At 44.6% G+C, this 19990-nt stretch overlaps 1 protein-coding gene across 1 annotated transcript in view; it reads left to right on the top strand.

Annotated features, from left to right (window-relative positions):
- Positions 1 to 19990, top strand: part of LOC124776649 (protein takeout-like) — a 118870-nt gene that overhangs the window by 34232 nt on the left and 64648 nt on the right. The window contains exon 2 of the mRNA XM_047251736.1: positions 18333 to 18439. Coding sequence (XP_047107692.1) covers positions 18370 to 18439 — 70 coding nt within the window. The 5' untranslated portion in view covers positions 18333 to 18369. The remainder of the gene's footprint in view (positions 1 to 18332; positions 18440 to 19990) is intronic.

Here is a 19990-nt window from a genome sequence, read left to right as displayed (position 1 = left end):
AATTGTGTGTTTAAATTTAAGCCTGACAAGGAGTTGCACAGCTCTAGATCTTCTAAATTACGGTAATATTCTCTCAGGTCTTCCAGTACTCATGAAGAAACTACTTTCCTGCACTTAACTGCACTGAAGGTTATAAACGAATCACTATCGTAAACCTGCTTTAGGTAAAGGAAGTGGTGACTAATTATTGAGAGATGATGACATACATAACAGTATGAGAGAGAACAACAACGCACATCATGTTCAAAAATGGAAAATACTTTCTAACGTATTGTTAGCGTATGTCTGACTTGCTCACCTGAATAATCTGAATGAATTGATGGAGCCATTAGTTTTGTTGCTAGCGTCGAAATTGGTGGGTAATAATTAACATAACGAAATAATACCTACTGCAAAGGACCTTTGCAAAGCATCGATTATTGTTCGAGGTTTACGGTGGTTGTCGAAAGTAATAAAGTGAAATAGAATTGCATCAGTTGAAAGACACCCACAAATGTCTCTTGCAGGTTTTGAAACAGTTCACATCATTATTGTAGAGGATTCTACAATCGAAAAGCACGGACGGGAGTTTGGGAGAGGATGGTGAGGGATCATATTCGATTTCAAAGCAGAGTTGAAAATATGGGCTGTATTATAGCTAAGTATGACAAAAGTTCACGTCAAAATTTCTTACAATGATTCTGAACTGTCCCTAGTGGTCACAACCTGTACAGGAGAGCAAAATTTGCGGTCACGCTGCACTTCAAAGGGGTGCGATAAACTTAGAAGGGAATGCAGCCGAACAGTGTCCTTAGAGATGGGTTGCAACAACGGAGGGTGTCAGAAGTGTCAATGGTTGTCAAGAACATCTTCTTGTTGGTCATCGCACTGTTGACAGGCTTTTCCGACCGCGAAAAGTGTGGGAATAAAGTGCCCTGGAAAGTGGTGGTTTCATTGGCGCTTTTCATGCCACCCCCTGAGGTCTTTTCGTGTCTATTCTGAGCAGCGGCATGTCTGAAATATTTGCCTCAGCGGATTTGAACGCTGGACGCCGCAGTTCTGACCTCAACGGGAGAGACAACAAATAAAAGGGTGAAATGTCGGTAACAGCTGCGGTGACGACCTTCTCGTCCTGCGACCGTTCAAGGTGCCATTGGGCAGAATTGTGGTGTGACAGCACTGATCAACGTTACACGCCAGATGAACTTCTGGCCATTGGCCGTTTTTTGGCATGTGGCGACACCTTGTTGTCTGAAGCTTCGCCGAGACAGAGGGTAACGTCGCAGGGCGCCACGATTTTGTATTTTGGTACATTTTGAGCCGAGGTTCGTCTTATGCTTCGCAACGGGAAACAATCAGGGGTTTCGAGAAAGTGGTCCTTCACATTTGTTGCGTAGTATAGTTAATGTTCAGAGCTATAGCCTGATTCTGATTGGAGACGCAACAAACTTCATTATAACTGGTAGAAACGGAGCCGTTGAAGGCACAAAGAGAATGCCAGGTTTTACGGCTATGATTTATTCCCCCAGCAGAACTTTTGTCGGAGAGGATTCTTCAACAATTACGCGTCACTTCATGAAACTCACGCTGTAGAGGGGATTGATGGACTAGTTAAGCACACACATACAGGTACACTAACAACATTTGTAAGTAATGGGACTAAATGTTTTTCAGCACAGAATAAAGTGCTCAATTGATAATATTGTAATGCAAGCAGTGAGACTTGCTCTCGTCACTTTCAACAGTTGCTAATATTCTCTCCAATATTTAAAATTGAAACCACAACGATTTTCGACACTCTAAAAATTTCTGCCGTCTTTGAAAAACAGCAGAAAAATCATTTCTTGTTTTGCAAAGTTCAGTGAAAACTTTATAATTATAAACAAAATAGAAAATTAATTTCTGAAAATCCTCCTCGGCAGTCTTCGATGCCCCTCCCTGCGGTCCACAGAATTTCTGTACGGTCATGGAAACGGCAAAAGTCTGTACATAGCGACCTTGGCACAGCTGCGCAGTTTCGCAACGTTCTGGACACGCTGACTTACTTTACAACAGGTTTATGACGTGAGAGAGCATTAGATTACGTAACGAAGTTGCTTAGGCCTACTCGTTAAGGGGGAAACAAGATGCAATCGACCTGAAACAAAAATTCCTGAATTGTGATGCCATCTCACTCGCCCTGCAATTTTCTCATTTAGAGAGTCGCTGCAACATCACTTAAAATACTGAACTGATAATTTGTATCGTGTTTGCTCTATAACAACTTTAGTTTTCACAAACCATGGTTACTGATAGAATCTTATCGATTATACATTTTAAATCTATTTATTACAAGGTATTGCACCAAAATTTTTAACTGACAAAGGAAATAATATACTATAACTATATGAATTTTTCTGAAAGCTTGCATAGTGACCAGTTTTCCGTACCTAGCCGGGTACTGTGGCTAGTGACATTGCAACGGGATCCCATGTTTGCTTTTTCGATTTCCAGACTAATTTCCTAGGCATCACCACGCCCTAGTATGTGAAATAATACAAAGTGGCCGCAGCAGGCGGTTTTCAGTCGGACTTAGGCCACGTGCAACAGAACAGAAACGGTTTTAAATCATATAACGTAATTCAAAATTGTCACAAAGGGAGAGAATGGAGGATCATAGCTTTGCCTATTCAGATTTATCTGTCGACATTGTATGTGTTTTGTGGAAGTGACTCTTATTGGAGTGTAGGTAAAAAACGTTTCCTAAGATGTAGGTCAAAAGACTTTTTTTAAACCTTGATACTACAAAAAATTATTAGTCTACATTCCCCTGAGTTAACAAGAACAATATGTAATGCTTTGCCTTACATCAGACGACTCAAAAACAGAAAAATTATTTACTAAAATGTAACGGGGCAAGTTTTCTCTGTCAATTACTCTGCCTACAATAGGGTTTTACTTTGATGAGCCAAGACATTGTAACCACTGCCCTCCACAACGCGTAATGCCGCCCGATAGCGTTGCGGGCACGTGACGCGGCAACGGAAGTGGTACGTAAGTGGAGCACACACGGATGGAGGATCACCTGGCGTACTTATGGACTGCAAACGGGGAAATCCATTGACATAAGTGACTTCGACAAAAGGCACATAACAGTCGTGCTGTGCGGAGATATTTAAATGAACTCCAAAGGCAGAGGTGGTTGTAGGACATGGCCGCGGGATCACCAGACCTCACGCCACCGGACTTCTTCCTATGGGGATTCTTCAAGGTTCTAGTTCACCCACCCGGAGGCGAACCACCTAGAAACGAAGAGGAATTAATGGATCACATTTAACATGCCGCCAATCACATCAGAGCAATCTCTGAAAGAGTTCGGCAAAACACCTTCCGGCGTTACCAGGCTTCTCAGAGGGTCGCCAGTTTGAGCACCTGCTTTAAGTAAACAATGTCCTGGCAACAAAAAAGACCCTTTTCAGGGCCGACACAATTTGTAAGAGACTTTTTTGTACACGAACTAACAGCTGCTGACGGGTTTGTTTCCTGTACATCTTATCATGAAACTACAATGGATGTGTCGGTATCCTGGCGGATTCTCCCCCAGGAGCCCAGAGTGGAAGGCAGGCGGAGCTACCACCAAGCGTGCTGGCTGTCTTGCAAGGGGAAGGCGTCAGACACGGACAACCGATTCGGCTCAGATTTGGCAGCTCGCTTGAGGCTAAGATATTTTGGCTCAATATCCCCAGTTTTTGTGAAAATCACCCCTAAAGCTTATGATGAGCAGTCGACTCAAAATTAGTGGGATCGATAGATAATTGTAAAAGATCATTTTTCATCACCAGGTATGGGGTCAGCAAACGCATACTTTCCCAAAACTCGAGGAAAGAAATTTTTACAACTGCCGCTTATGTAATCACATGGTAAACACTTTTCTCCGAGAACGCCAATAGCGCAACGGTCAAGGTAAGCGTGTCTCCACCTGCCGGCTACTTCTACCGAACGTTCTGCAAATACTGAGGATGGCTGTACACAGCAATATCATATCGCGACGATGAATCTTGTCACCATTCGTACCCCCCATAAACGGGCCATGTTCCGAGACACTATTTACTCTGCGGATGTTGATGTAGCACTCTTACAAGAGGTGTTTGTGGCTGACTTCCTAGTTCCCACCGGATACAACTCACATGTTTCCCCCGCATCCGACACCGGTAGCGGCGTCGCCATCCTGCTACCCGACAGACTCCCTGCAGAGGACGTCATCTACCTCCCCAATGCGCGAGTTATGGCCCTCACACTGTTCGGCGTGCGTATTATTAATATCTACGCTCCGTCCGGCACTGGCCGCCGTCATGACCGACAAACTTTTTTTGCCGAAAGCGTCACACCCCTCTTCACAGGTCCGCAGGACGATTTGGTACTCGGTGGGGATTTTAACTCAACACAAGAGCCCGCGGACCAACTCCCGCGATATTCACCTTGTGCATCTCTCTCAGTGGTCATCGACCGTCTACGACTTGTTGACACTTGGATAAGCTCCACGGAATTCAACCGAGATATACATTCCACACCTCTCACTCGTCAAGCTGCATAGATCGCATCTACGTTACCCGCTCCGTTGCTGATGGTACACGTCATGCGGAAGTCTGGCCCTTGGCCTTTTCAGACCATGATGCGTACCTCTGTGACGTCACTCTCGCCCGACAGCGAGTGTGACATAGTCGTGGTCTGTGGAAAATCAATGTCGCTCATCTGACATCCTCAGACTGTCGCCGTATGGTCGGAGAAGCGTGGGCACGCTGCCGCCATCGTCGAGAAGCCTATTACTCCCCCTTATCATGGTGGCTCTCCTGTGCGAAGCCGACCCTCAGGAAGACACTGATGAGTTATGGGAAGGAATTTAAGGCGTGGCAAACTAATACCCTGCACTTATACTACACCATACTACGTGACTGTGCGACGATGCCTTTCTCGCCAGCCCGGCAGTCGACGGTCCATCGCACGAAGGCGCAGATCTCCTTGATCATGCGGCGTCACTTGGAAGGAACTGTAGTCCGTCCTCGTGCTTCTAATCGTATACCTCAAGAACGTCCGTCGATGTACCACCTCCTTCAGGAAAGGCAACGACGACGATGAGCTCTGATCCAAGTACTCACTGATGTGGAAGGGCGCTGGCACGACACCCAACAAAGCATCGGTCGTGCTCTCCATGCTCATTTTGCCGGGCTATACGCAGCCGTACCGCATTCCGCAGCACTGATCACAGAAGTCGCTCAGCTTACTATGAACACTCTTCCGGAGGATGCAGTGCATGACCTCCAAGACGACGTAACCAAAGATGAAGTGGTAGATGCTATCAAGGCGGGTTCCGATAACAGATCTCCAGGACCTGACGGTATACCCATCGAATTTCACAGAAGTTTTCACTATTTGTTGGCTTCCACGTGGACGGCAATCGCACAAGAGCTTATGTCACCGATGACAGTGGTCCCGAGCGCCTTTCTGGATCGCATTATTAACCCCGTACATAAACCGCACGGATTATCGAGGGTCCAGGACTATCGACCAGTTACTTTGCTCAACAGCGACATGAAAATATTCACACGGCTACTGGCATCGCGACTCAAGTAGGTCGCACGTTACGTCACATCCTGCGACCAGACTTCCCTAGGAGGCGACAATAACATCCGTACGGCCCTTTGCCGTTACAGTGACATGATAGCATTAGCGCACTATCAAAGTCTCCCTGGCGGCTTGGCTTCACTGGACTTTAGCCAGGCTTTCGACCGTGTTGACCACTTTTATTTACGGACAGTTCTTCAGCATATGGGTTTTCCTGGCGGTATTGTCACAGTGGTTTTGCGCCTGTTGAGTAGTGCCACCTCTAAAATCATGTACATTGGTCGCCTCACACCGCCCCTGGTCATTGCACGATCTGTTCGACAAGGCTGCCCTCTTTCCACGAATTTGTATGCTTTCGCCTTGGAACCCCTGCTCCAGGTCATGCGCCAAAGTTTGGAAGGTATGGCTGTGCATGGCCACCGTTTTTGTTGTACAGCCTACGCAGACGACATAGTACTACATCTGCGCAGTGAAGTTGAAGTACGAGCAGCACTGACATGGGTGGCGACTTACGGCGAAGCGTCGGGGATCTGCCTGAACGTGTCAAAATCCAAGGTCCTGCTCATTGGTGAGGGCTTGCCGGAGAGATGCGTTGCCCCCCTTAGTGCCGGCGCCAACATACGATGTCTTGGACTTGATTTCGCAGCAGATCTGAGCCGCTCAGCAACTATCAATGGTAGACGCTTGCTATAGACAATCAGAGCAAATCCCGCAGATCATAGGCTACGAGCTCTCGACGTTAGCCAACGTGCGCAATACGTGAACATGTATCATGCTTCCCGTATACCACACGTGGCTCAAGTACTACCAGACCCAAATCTCCTGGCCCGACGACTGTTGATGGCTTCGTCAGCTCGAGGATGTTATTCAAGGTGCAATATGAATCCCTCGCACTGCCACGAGATCGTGGCGGGGTGGGACTCATCCACGTGCTGACTCGTGTCAAGGCACTTTACGTCAGCTCCCAACTAAACCTTTGGCATCGTTGCCCGCAGAGCCTTACTAGCCTCCTGCTTCACAACTTTGCGCCGGCCTCCTTGTCCGCCCCAGTACTGGTATCGATCATTCCAACCCCCTTTTATTACATCCAACGATTTTTCCTGGAGTTCAGTTATGTCTACCGGTCCTTACCACTTACACGTTTGTACCTCACGACAACAGTCTCCAAACTGTTACAACAGTGCCGCCCGTCCAACCCCATCGAACATAAGTATCAAAAATGGCTCTGAGCACTATGGGACTTAACATCTGTGGTCATCAGTCCCCTAGAACTTAGAACTACTTAAACCTAACTAACCTAAGGACATCACACACATCCATGCCCGAGGCAGGATTCGAACCTGCGATCGTATCAGTCGCGCGTTTCCGGACTGCGCGCCTAGAACCGCTAGACCACCGCGGCCGGCGAACGTAAGTATCCACAGTACGTGTGGCGACACATATGGAAGGCGATCCATGCGCGTTTTCTCGAATCAGACGTTCAATCAGCGTAGTACATCAGCGTGAATGGCAAACAAGTTAACCGAGATCGTCTGCGCCGCATCTATCTTGCCGATTCATCCCTCTGCACCCACTGTGGAGTGGATGACACGGATGTCCACCGGTTCCACTGTGGCACAGCGTTCGACGTCTGGACGCTTGCGCGGCGAATTTTGGCGTTTCTTACTCGACAGACACCAGCTCAGATCGACGTCCACATGCTTTTGTACCCCGATAAGACTTTCTTCCCCTCCGCCAAAACTCACTCTGTGAATTGGATCTGTGGCCACACGATCCACTATCTTTTTACTTCTGGCGACAAGTCTGCGCTAGGGTATTGGACTTACCTCAACGAACGACACTGCGTCCTGATCGCAACCCACGCATAAGCAATATTTTTACAATTTCTTACGGAGCGCCTTCGATGACCCACCTCGTAGCTCGAACGTCCAAGCCCTGAGAAGCTGAAAACTCTATTAACCGAACCGAACTGAATAGATCTGCTACCCACAACCCACGCCTACGCAATGAGAAGACACGTTTGGACGAGCTGGCCTGCTGTAGGCGGAGACACTTCAGGAGCTCCTGTAAGAACTAGTCTTTAACTACAAGTCGCAAGACGACTTTACATAAAAAAACGAAAAAAAATTTCATTACTTATTCCTCATAATTTGTTCTTAAAGGAAAAAGAAATTTGATTTTGGTTTTGAGAAACGTTTTTTGTTCCAAAACATTGCTTCTCGCCATCAAGACGAAGGAGACTAATTTTTGTTTACTGGAAGGAGAAACCAGTATAATTGGAGTATAAAAAAAAAGATGGTTAGGGCTCGGAATCTTACGCCAGAGGTCTCGGGTTCGATTCCTCCTCCGGCACTTTTTGTTTTTCTTCTGTTTCATTTTCTTTTGTTATTCCACCAATTATTCAGAAAGTTTCCCAAACCTACATTATCTTTAACAAATAAAATAAAAACAAAAAATGGTCTCGTGATTAACGTGAGCAGCTGCGGAACGAGACGTCCTTGGTTGAAGTCTTCCCTCGAGTGAAAAGTTAATTTTTAATTTTATTTTCAGACAATTATTATATAAAACTAAAAAAAAGGTAACTGGCTGCGAACCGGGTTCGAATCTCGAGGAAACTATATGGTTTTCATTTTTTTTTTTAAACTGTAGTTTTTCGTATCAAAATTCGTAGGGATAGCAGGGTTAATAAGGTACGAAACTCAACACGGAATAATAATGGTAATAAGGTAGGCAAACTAATTTCACAAACGACTTGAATTAGTAAAGAATTAAACTTGTAAGCTTTGTCACATGAAAACAACTCCGAGTAAGAGTGCTAAGAATTCCTCACTAAGGACCACAGATAACCAACCGCAATACGCTTGTTTACAGGGAGGCACAGGACAGAATGCACGCGGGGAGAGTTATGTTGTCCGGGTTGCCTGATCGTCATATCATAGTTGTAAACCTCGCCGGCCGGAGTGACCGAGCGGTTCTAAACGCTATAGTCTGGAACCGCGCGACCGCTACTGTCGCAGGTTCGAATCCTGCCTCGGGTATGGATGTGTGTGATGTCCTTAGGTTAGTTAGGTTTGAGTAGTTTTAAGTTCTAAGGGACTGATGACCTCAGAAATTAAGTCCCCTAGTGTTCAGAGCCATTTGAACCATTTGTAAACCTCGAAGGGTGGCCAGCATGAACCTTAGAGAAGTCAATCGGAAAGAGTTGTTTTCCGTCATTAGGCTGCCGCGAACCTCGAGGCTACATGTAATGATTTTTCATCGTTAATCCGCCGAATAAAATATGTTTTGTAAAAGACTACAGTGATCTTCCGAAAGTAACATATGATTTGTACTGTATGTCTTTGGTAGTAATTGGCTTTCCTGTTTATTCCGTAGTACCTAGTTATTGTTTGTTGGATCATATCTTTCAGTTGCATAATCTGAATAATGGAGGATGTACACCCTTCGGCCAGCGCTGATATATGTAGTTGAGAGCCTGTCACAGCTGACAGCAAGCGAGAAGGTACCGACGCTGTGTTTTGGTTCGTAAAAGTGTTGAAAGACAGATTCATTATCAATGCACTACTGAAAGCAGGAAGTTCTGTTTCTCGGCGTTCCAGATTGATAGGAGCGGCTATTGTCGAGCGGTTTTTGGAGCTGACGAACGAGAGGACTTTTGTTGATATTTAAGAACTATACCATGAAGGCGAAGCAGAAGGTGATTCAGTGGAAGATATCACGACTAGTGAATGGCAAAATGCTCATAACACTTTGGAAATGCCCACGTCGCAGGCAATCTGTGCTTCATCTGTTCCCGATGAGTACTACGAACCGGTTACTAAACGACTGAATTACGGTGCTATATCCCTCGAAGTAAAAGTAAAGGCGCTAGCGCTAGCCGGGAATCCTCCATACGGGAACCTACAAACACTGCAAAAGCATGGAGCAATAACAGCTATGAAATGGAAGAAGGACTTAAAATTGTGGGAAAAGGATATTGTTAAAGGAGGGATAAGATACGACAAATACCAGGCAATAAATAAGTGGAAATACGACTGGTTTGTCGAATCTCGTCGTCGTAACGAGAATGTAACAACGATAATGCTCCAGGAGTGGGCTGCAGGTGCAGCGCTTCATGTACGACCAACAAGGATTTTACGTTTGCTGCATCATTATCTTGGGCAAGGCATATGAAATCGGAATATAAATTCGTCAACGGCACGTCACTAAATACGTCTCCCACAAGGTGGTAGAAAATATAGGAGATATACAGAAAGTGGCGGCTCTTTTCAGCACGCAAACACCGTCACTTAAGACCTGTTTTAAACGTGATTATGTGAGCAACACCGATTAAACAGGATGAGAATTTCGGTGAACATTCAATGCACGTAATCGCATAAGGGAGAAAAACGAACCCTTGTCGCAGTTGACAGTAAAAAAACAACTAACACATTCGTACACGGCGCAATATTCCATCTCAGCCTCTGCAACGGTGTTACCTTAGGCTTTCCTGTATTTGCAAGGAACGTATGTTACATTTGATCCTAGGGTTGTAGAAGAGGTCAGTTGCTTAACCGACTTGTTGAAAAGCTCCAAATCCGGAAAATTAACAGTTGCGATTTATATAACATTTCTAAATAATGTTTTAAAACCATACGTTGCTGATAACAAGTTATGTCTAATATTGGATTTCTGCGGTGGACAAACCAATACTCTAATGTATGGCACTATGTTTATAGATGACGAGCCTCAACCGACTTGCACGGTAAAAGTAATACCGCCAAACTGCACACCTGTGTAGCAGTCGTGCGATGCTTATCTCTATCGCCAGGTTAAAAACTTTGCAGTGTGCTTCAGGAAACCCAGAGGTAATTGCACAACGGCACGGATACAATAACTATTCACAGCATAATTCCTAACCAACTTTCAGCACCAATTTTTCAGGCAATGATATCGTGTGCGTCGTACGCATCAAAATTAATTCCTGAAAAAGACATATTTTTAAATGTAATCCAGGTTTGTTTTCCCATCTCTTAGGAAGGAACAGTGCAGCTGTCGAAAGATTACATTCATTAGATGTACTAGGTGCCGCCAACGTATATATGACAAGTACCATCTATTTAGTTGTGCGAAGAAAAGTGAGGACACGTAATAGTGACTGGAAGAACCATTTTAAAGTGACCAGGAGTAACATTTTAATTGTTTACAATCCCAAGAGGTTTGAGAAATTTATTTTCCTGTCTTTCTATAATTCAAAAATGGCTCTGAGCACCATGGGACTCAACTGCTGAGGTCATTAGTCCCCTAGAACTTAGAACAAGTTAAACCTAACTAACCTAAGGACATCACAAACATCCATGCCCGAGGCAGGATTCGAACCTGCGACCGTAGCGGTCTTGCCGTTCCAGACTGCAGCGCCTTTAACCGCACGGCCACTTCGGCCGGCTTCTATAATTCCTTATTGGTTTATTTACCTTATTAACCCCCCTATCACTATCAACTGAAATATGGAAAAAATACAAACGAGAAGCTTAACATCCGCTCAGTTACCTCTAGATTCGAACACGGGTGTTCCTCTTACTTCCCCGCCAGTTCTCTTAGTCGTTGTGCTGTCGGCGCTCTCGGCGCACAGCGTTTACCATGTGGTTACATAAGTGGCAGTTGTAAACGTTTCTTTCCTTGATTTCTGGGAAAGTATGCATTTGTGGACCCCATATCTGATATTGAAAAATGCTCTATTTACAACTATCTATTAATCCGGCTAATCTTGAGTCGATTGTCACCCTCTGGGGTGATATTCTCAAAAACGGGAGGATGATGACTCAAAATATCTTAGATTCCTTCGTTTTAGGTTGTACACAAGCGCCCAGTCAAATTTGAGCCGAATCGGTTGGCCGTGTCTGAGGCCTTCCCCTTGTCATGCGTTGTCCAGAGTATCCAGCAACAGGGCAATCCGGCCACCAGTCGGAGTGCGTGGCGCCATTATCCCGTAATTTGAAAGTTGTGCACTGACGACCTACACAACATTAGTAATTTTGGTTCCTACTGGCATCAGCTATCGAGGGTTAAGATTTCGTGACACAATTTTTCTCCACACACTGTGTGCTACCGAGCAAGTCACCCATGCGGGTACATAAGTACCGGCATGTAGGCGTGGGTTTAGTGTGGTCTTTGAACGGAAACTTTTCTATCGCTCTTTGTGTTACAGCCTTAATTTGATTTCATATTAATAGTTACATACATGCCTCACATTTGAAGATGACCATCTCTACAATATGCATTCACGAATCCGTTACTTCCATTTGATATTTATACCACAGCAGATGATCGGTGCTAGCTGTACACACCCGCGATCTGTCACCATTGAAAGACAAACAATAAAATGTTCTACCTCTCACTTCTATGAAACCTGCAGTGGCCAAGATACTTATCGCTCTGCCCCTGACGTAAGCGACAAACTTTACTTAACTACTGGCTGCTGTGGCCGAGCGGTTCTAGGCACTTCAGTCTGTAACCGCGCGGCTTCTACAGTCGCCAGTTCGAATCCTGCCTCGAGCGTGGATGTGTGTGATGTCCTTAGGTTAGTTAGGTTTAAGTAGTTCTATGTCTAGGGGACTGATGACCTCAGATGTTAAGTCCCATAGTGCTTAGAGCCATTAAAACCATTTTTACTTAACTCACGGCCGAATTCACCAACGTGAAATGAGACACAATTTGAAATATGCCTGTCTCGGTAAGTACTTTTCTTAGCTACTGACCAAGAAAAACGCATTCTTAAGAAGCTTTTGACTTTACTAGACGTTTGCGGGTTCCGCTGTTAGTTGCTGGAAGCATGCTACTATGACACACGACAGAGAACGGCCGGCCGCACCAGATTCAGACAACATGCTGCAAATGGGCCACAGTTTTACCCCTGTTCTGTTGAGTATAAAGTTTGGGATGTGCACGAAAGATGCACTCCACCAACAGTCTCTAATAGACCATATGCGGAGGATTTTCCAATACGTATCACATTATCGGCTGTATAGAAAGAACTTTTCATTGTCTCACTGTGCAGGATGAAAAATATGCAGATGAAATAATTTCACTGAAATGCTTCTCGATACGTCATTATATATAATACTAAGGTAACTAGGGTTTCAGCACTGTTGCAGCGAGTTTACTTGGAAAATTTTTTAGTGAGCCTAGTAAGATCCATACATAAAATAGGTGAAATATCAACTCTTGGCAAAAATGAGAATACAGTGATTCTCCAGGTGGAAAAACAAAATACCACTACTATAATGTACACTACACAATAAACATAAAAATGACACAAAGGAATTACAGATACTGGCTGCGAGTGGGCATTGATTGAAATCAGAGGAAAGTTGAAAACGTATGCCGGACCGGGATTCGAATCTGGGACTCCTGCTTACTAAGCAGATGGTCTGATCAATGAGCCATCTGCACACAGTGCTCATTATAACTGCACGAAGTACTCTAGCAAAATGCCTCGAGTAATGAAGATAATGGGTAAGGGGCACTACGTTCGTAATGTGAAGAAGTTTAGAATGGGTACGATGGGAGGCGTGCTAGGTAGTCCGTGCAGCTGCAGTGACCACTGTGTCCGGATAGCTGAGTGGTCAGAGCATCTGCCTAGTAAGCAGCAGATCTGGTTTCGAATCCAGCACAAATTTTCAACTTTGCCCATTGATTTCAATCAATGCCATCTCGCAACCAGTGTCAGTAATTCCTTTGTGTCTTAATTCATAATGGCTGCTGCTTTTAAATAGCGTCTTTTCTTTCGGGCGCGTCGGGAAGAACCGACACTACATGTATAAAAACATGATTACGAGAGTGATACACTAATGACCCAAATCACTTTGACCACCGCTCGTCGAGAGAACGAATACCGCCTGGTGGCATAAATATATAGTGGAAGTAGAAACGAAATAGTCACGACTGGAAAAATCGATCACATAACAGAATCCGACAAGGGCAGACTGTTAGGCCCGGTGCCTGGGAACGAGTGTCTCGGAGGTAGAGAAGCTGTCCTCCGGCTATTGGCGTTCTACTGTCCTGAACATCTGTGGAAAGCGGCTGAAAGACCACCAGTAGGCGACAGGGTATTGGAAGTCTGCGCACCATCACAAAACGTGATGGTCGGCAATTTTTCCGCTGTGTATACCGGCGTAGCTGGTGATCTGTGGCATATCTGACGAGAGAATACTTACAGTGGGGGTTCAGGAACACGTGTTTCCGAGCACAGCGTTCAGCGCATATTATCGAACTAGAAGTTGTGCTACAGACGATCCCAACATGTACCCATGTCGACTCACTGACATGGTGAAAAACCGAGCCAGGTGGCGCGGTGTCTAGCACACTGGACTCGCATTTGGGAGGGCGACGTTTCAACCCCACGCCCGGCCATCCTCATTTAGGCTTTCTGTGATTTCCCTAAATTCCACCAGGCAAATTCCGAGATAGTTCCTTTGAAAGGGCACGGCCGACAGCCTTCCTCATCTTTCCCTAATCCGATGAGACTAATGGCCTCGCTGTCTGGTCTCCTCCCCCAAACAACCTAACCCCCCAGCCATGGTGAAAACGATTGTAGTGGTCACGGCTTCGTTGAGAATGGACGCTGTATCAATGGAATCATGTCACCCGGTCGGATGAATCACGTCTCTTGTTATGCCAGATCGATCGTTGTGTTCAGATGAGCAGTCATCCAAGAAAAGAACAGCTGTTCGAAACATGAACCACTACAAGATGCAATATATTGAAGGCCGTGTTACGCTACAGGGGACCTTCATCACGGATTCCGTGAGAGACGTGGTACTAACCGAAGGCACGACGACAGCTGTGGACTAGTGAATGTTATTGTAGTCCACCTGCATCCCTACACACTTGATGTCCTACTCGACGGCGATGGTATCTTCCAGCTGTATAGCTTTCCACGTCACAGGGCTAGAAATGTGCTACAGTAGTTTGAGGAATAAGACACTGAGCTCATATTAATGGTTTGGCCATGAAATTCGTCTGATATAAACCCAATGGGACACATCTAGGACGCTGTAGGGTGCTCGCTCTGCACTCACAAACCACCGATCAGTAACTTGCGGCAACTGCGTGAACTGTGTCAACGTTCAGGAGCCCACGAAGGATTTGGCGAATCCATGCCACGCAGGAGCATTGTTGTACTGTGTTCTGAAAGACGGTCTGCGGGATATTAAGCAGGAGGTCATAATGTTTTCTGCATCAGTGTAAACATTTCCATCTAAAACCTTTGTTGGTTTGTTTATATCTGACAACATAGTGAGTACTGAACCGATGAAATTTTCCATGACATGTATGAGCCTCAGCGTTATCTTCGATAATGATAGAAGCTGAAGAAATGAATTAAAATGTGTGCTACGTCCAGGATTATCTATGCTTGAGGTACAGGTAGGATTTCCCCACTGTGTACAAAGCGGGGGTGCTATTTCAGTACCAGAGAACCTTGTCAATACTGATGATTTAAGGAAGGCAAAATGGTATGCCTGAAGTTTTTTAGGGGGGGCATTGGACGTGCAGCTATGGTAGCCATGCTGTCTCGGTGGTGTAATGATTGGCATATCTGCCTAGAAAGCAGGTGGCCTGGGTTCAAGTCCTAGCCATGGTACAAATTCTAAGCCGTTTCTTTAGCTTCTATCATTATCGAATATTATATGTAAATTGAAGGTGGAGTGGGTGAGAAAGGAAAGAAAAAGGAAGGGATTACTGATGTCAACTGCACTGGCACATTATGTGGAACCAGCAGCGACGAGTGACAATGTGTACTGAACCGGGATTCGAGCCATGGATCTCCTGATTGCTAGGCATGTGTGTTAACTACTGCGCCATCCGGGACACAGTGTTATTACAACCACACGAGCTATCTCGGCACGCTTCAAGGTTCACCCACATTCCTACCGAGTGCCACGTATCCTTAATCCTTGTCCATTTCCTCCATGCTCGCTACTCTGAGATTCCCACAGGAGGGCGGACATACTTTTGCATCCGCACTGAAGAAGACATATCCATTGCCAATATAAGTGAGTCAGTTATATGAAGTGTGGTGTCTTCTTTCGGCCATGACCAAGAGGGCACCATGCATTCATATATTGAGAATTTCCCATTGTCACAGTTTTCTATCTAAGAAAAGATCACAAGCATTTGTTAGAGCTTACATAGGTCTGAACTCACAAATCTGACACTATTTACTTGCAGACCATTAATATCGGAAGCTGTAGGACTAAAATAATGTATCCAATTGCTAGAAATCTGTTCACTTAGCTCTGGTCATTGTGGAATAATTTCACTGTATAGTTGTTGGTACACTCGTGATACCTCGAATACAGTCAACAATTTTTGGAAAGTGAATGAGAATATGTTTCAAATAATTTTCACGTTTACTGTAACTATATCATCAACTAACAAATGATACACGTATCTCAAGACTGAAACGAGAAATGAAAATTTGTATGAAGGTCAGGATTTGAACCCGGGTCTCCTGCTTACTAAGCAGATATGCTAACCACTGTATAAAGCCGGCACAGAGGCTATTTACAACTGCATGGACTACCCTAGCACGGCTTCCTCCTCGATCCAAATTGCCATTCACGCCTCAGCCCATCTGTAAATTGCAACTGACACACACACACACACACACACACACACACACACACTCACACTCACGCTGAGTTTGGTTGTGTCAATCAGTTGCAATGGACACATAGTCTAAGATCAGTAAGGGTGCTTGGTGGCAACTGTATATTTGGCTGTACAGAATCTGTTCTTGCCTTCTGGCATCATATTGTATGAGCAGTTACAGTATGTAGCCGAGTATATGGTTTGAGAATGTGCTTGTCAGTCGGGAACCGGTAACCACTACAGCTGAATATTATATCATTGCAACTGAGACGAACGAAATAAAAAATAATTCAACTTCCTCTGTACTGAACAGTTGCGGACGTACCATCCTGTGGCAGCATGCTTCCAATAAGCGAGACGCTGCATATCTCTGGAACCACATAGTTTCAATTGCTTAAATCATCTATGCCTTTTACCAGGTTGGTGTAGTGGTTAGAGCGACTGCCTAGTGAGCAGTAGACCCGCGTTCAAATTCTGGGCTTGGGACAAATTTCCATTCGTCGTTTCAGTCTGTACGTATATTATTTGTTTGTTGTTCATATAGTTTCACTAAACATGAAAATGATCACCGAGCGAGATGGCGCAGTGGTTAGCACACTGGACTCGCATTTGGGAGCACGATGGTTCAAAACGCCCGTCCAGCCATCCTGATTTAAGTTTTCCGTGGTTTACCTAAATCGTTTCAGGCAAATGCCGGGCTGGTTCCTTTGAAAATCCTTCCATCATCCGATGGGGCCGATGACCTCACTGTTTGGTCCCCTCCCCCCAACCAACCAACCTATGCCTGGGTTTCAGGCAAGATTCCCTGTTTTGTTACATGGTGAGGTGCTATTCCAATACATATCTTCTGGTAAACCTTCCGGGATGTAAGGTCGTGGTCCATGAAACTCTTCAGCTCCTAACGTTTCGTCCAGAGCTGCGCTGGACATCTTCAGAGGGGTGTTTCTCCTCCGGCAAGACTCACCGGAGGAGAAACACCCCTCTGAAGATGTCCAGCGCAGCTCTGGACGAAACGTTAGGAGCTGAAGAGTTTCATGGACCACGACATTACATCCCGGAAGGTTTACCAGAAGATATGTCATCCGGTCGTAAAAGCCTTCATACTATATTCCAATACAGTTCGGAGAGTCCTGGAATGCTTTGCAAGTTTAGGGGGAATACCCAGTGCGCTAGGGCGTGAGTGGGAATTTGGATGGAAGAGGAAAGTGCGTCAGGGTAGTTTGTGCTGATCTGTAAAGCCACAGTGCCTGAATGGCGCAGTGTTCAGCTCGCTCCCTCATGAGCAGGAGTCCCTAGTTGTACAAATTTCCATTTTTCGCTTCAAAAAATGGTCCAAATGGCACTGAGCCCTATGGGACTTAACATCTTAAGTCATCAGTCTCCTAGAACTTAGAACTACTTAAACCTAACTAACCTAAGGACATTACACACATCAATGCCCCAGCCAAGGTTCGAACCTGCGACCGTAGCGGTCACGCGGTTCCAGACTGAAGCGCCTAGAACCGCACGGCCACACCAGCCGGCTTTTTCGCTTCAATCTGCATTACACGTCATAGATGTATGGCAAATTAATAGTCCAAAATGTCGTTAGTTATCAACCATAAATTAGCGTTGTCAAATTATAAAGGTAATTTCTTTACAGAGACTTATAATCAAATTCCTACATGATTACCGTAAGATTCACTCGTATCCAAAGATAGTTCTGACTAGAGAGCTCTTGCATTGCGAGCATTCTGATAGTTACGTGTAGAATATCACCATCTTTACGTGGAGATCTTTTGAATGTGTATGTTGTACGCTTGGAAGTGAAACTAGGAAAAGTAGGCAGGATGTGCAACTCTCAAAACGCGTTGTGATTAAAGTAACACTTACAGTCTAAAAAGAAACTGAGGAAGGTAAGTTTCTCTCTGCTAAAAGCAATTTACTGAGAATGCATTCGTAGAATTTCTTACTATCGTTGTATGTTGGATAAATGGAAGATGTACCCATAAGCTGGGCTAGAACAACGACTAGTACCGTGAGGAGTCGTCTTGCAGATAGGTGATTCAGCGACATGCAAGCAATAAAAAGAGATACAAATCTATAAGTTTTCTGCTATTCTGTCATTATCTTTCTTGCAGGAGGTCCACTTATACGTCACTACGATCACCAGGAGCGATGCACGCCGTATGGAAGATCCTGGGGTTGGCGATGACCTTCGCCATGGCCTCTGCGTCGCCTAAAAACCGTAAGTCAGCTTTCATATCCTGAATCCTGCAGCATCATTATTAATCAAAGGACATTTATCGTCTTCGTGAAGACGGCACAGGATAATGGTTTCATCCCTCAAACCCCGAGTATTTGCCAACAACAGTGCGTCAAAAACACTCTGTACACTTTTACAATTCTCAGTCACATAACGTTTATCATATGATATCTCGAACAATCAATACACTGTTCCAGGTTTGTACGCCAAATGTCTCATATCATGAAATGTGGCTATGGGAATTATTCTTTCATTGCTTTCATGGTCGGTATACAGCGTTATGTACCAATGATTAGCATAAGCTAACGAAGTTACAGATTTTACCATATTAGTGTAACTGAAAGTACATGTATATTAGAGAAGTACGAAAGCAGCAGATAGTGAGTGTTTATCCTCAACTGTCTTGTTCCACGGTGCTGCTCGGTCAGAAGCAGTGTCTTGGGCGATAACTGAAGAAAATTTCACAAACCAAAATCGCTGAAGAAGCATTTCATTGGATGACTGGTTTCCACAAAGCTATGCTGTCATCATTTATTTTATGCTTCAATATTTTCACAACATCTTGTCCATCAGTGTGGTAAGTAGCTTCACATAGCTCTGTCGAAACAGATCATCCAATAAAATGCCTTTTTAGAGACCTTTGCTTGTAAAGCTTTCTTCAGTTATCCTATATTGCAGATCTACCCCATACTGACAATGTCAGGAATATACAGTGTCTAGACGCTAATCAGATTTGGAAACCCTTCACTAAGTCACTGTAGATGAACTAACATGTAACCGGTTTTAGTAGGCTACTTTAATATGTAATAAGTGATCGTACAGAACACAAAGAAAAATGAGAATTCGTAATGTTCCGTTGCTCCTTGAACTTAAACCCGTGGTAGCTAAATCCAGAGTTTCCTAAACGAAGCAAGACAATTTGTTTCAGACTAGACCCATTCTGAAAATCACAATCTATGTGTATGTTTCCTTTCGAATATACAAGGTGATGAACATTACTAATTTTATTTTTAACGTTCCTCCCATAACATAAAACATCAAAGTCCCTAAATCATTGTAAAAAATAGCGAAGACCTGGGACAAAGTTACAGAAGATGCCAACCCATTTTCGTGTAACGATGTCGCAGTTGAAAGACTTCCTATCAGATATTTCGGATTGCAAACACTGTTTACTGACTCACTGCCCAGAGGTTGTTCCATTACTACAGGATACAAATGTTGTAAAAGCTCTGTGACGTAAAGTTATTGTTGTGTCAATATGTGAAAGGAATCTTCTAAGCACGAGAATGTTCTTCACCTCGCACGTCAGTTCTGCTCCTTCCCATTTCAAGTACATCGCATAAAGCAGACTGAACATTTCTCTGTTTCACATCCATGATGAAAATGTGCACATAAAAGGAATTGCAAATAGGCGCTCCGATCCTATAGCCAGTAAAGGTAACGTCCCTTGTGTGGCTTGCTGTAAAAATGGCCCTCCTGAAGTATGAAGCTATATACTTAGTGTTTAAGTTAATGTCGTTCAAGAGCCATTGT

This window comes from Schistocerca piceifrons, chromosome 2 (genome assembly GCF_021461385.2).
Source record: "Schistocerca piceifrons isolate TAMUIC-IGC-003096 chromosome 2, iqSchPice1.1, whole genome shotgun sequence".
Lineage (NCBI taxonomy): Eukaryota > Metazoa > Arthropoda > Insecta > Orthoptera > Acrididae > Schistocerca > Schistocerca piceifrons.
This window is presented reverse-complemented; position numbering and strand designations above follow the sequence as displayed.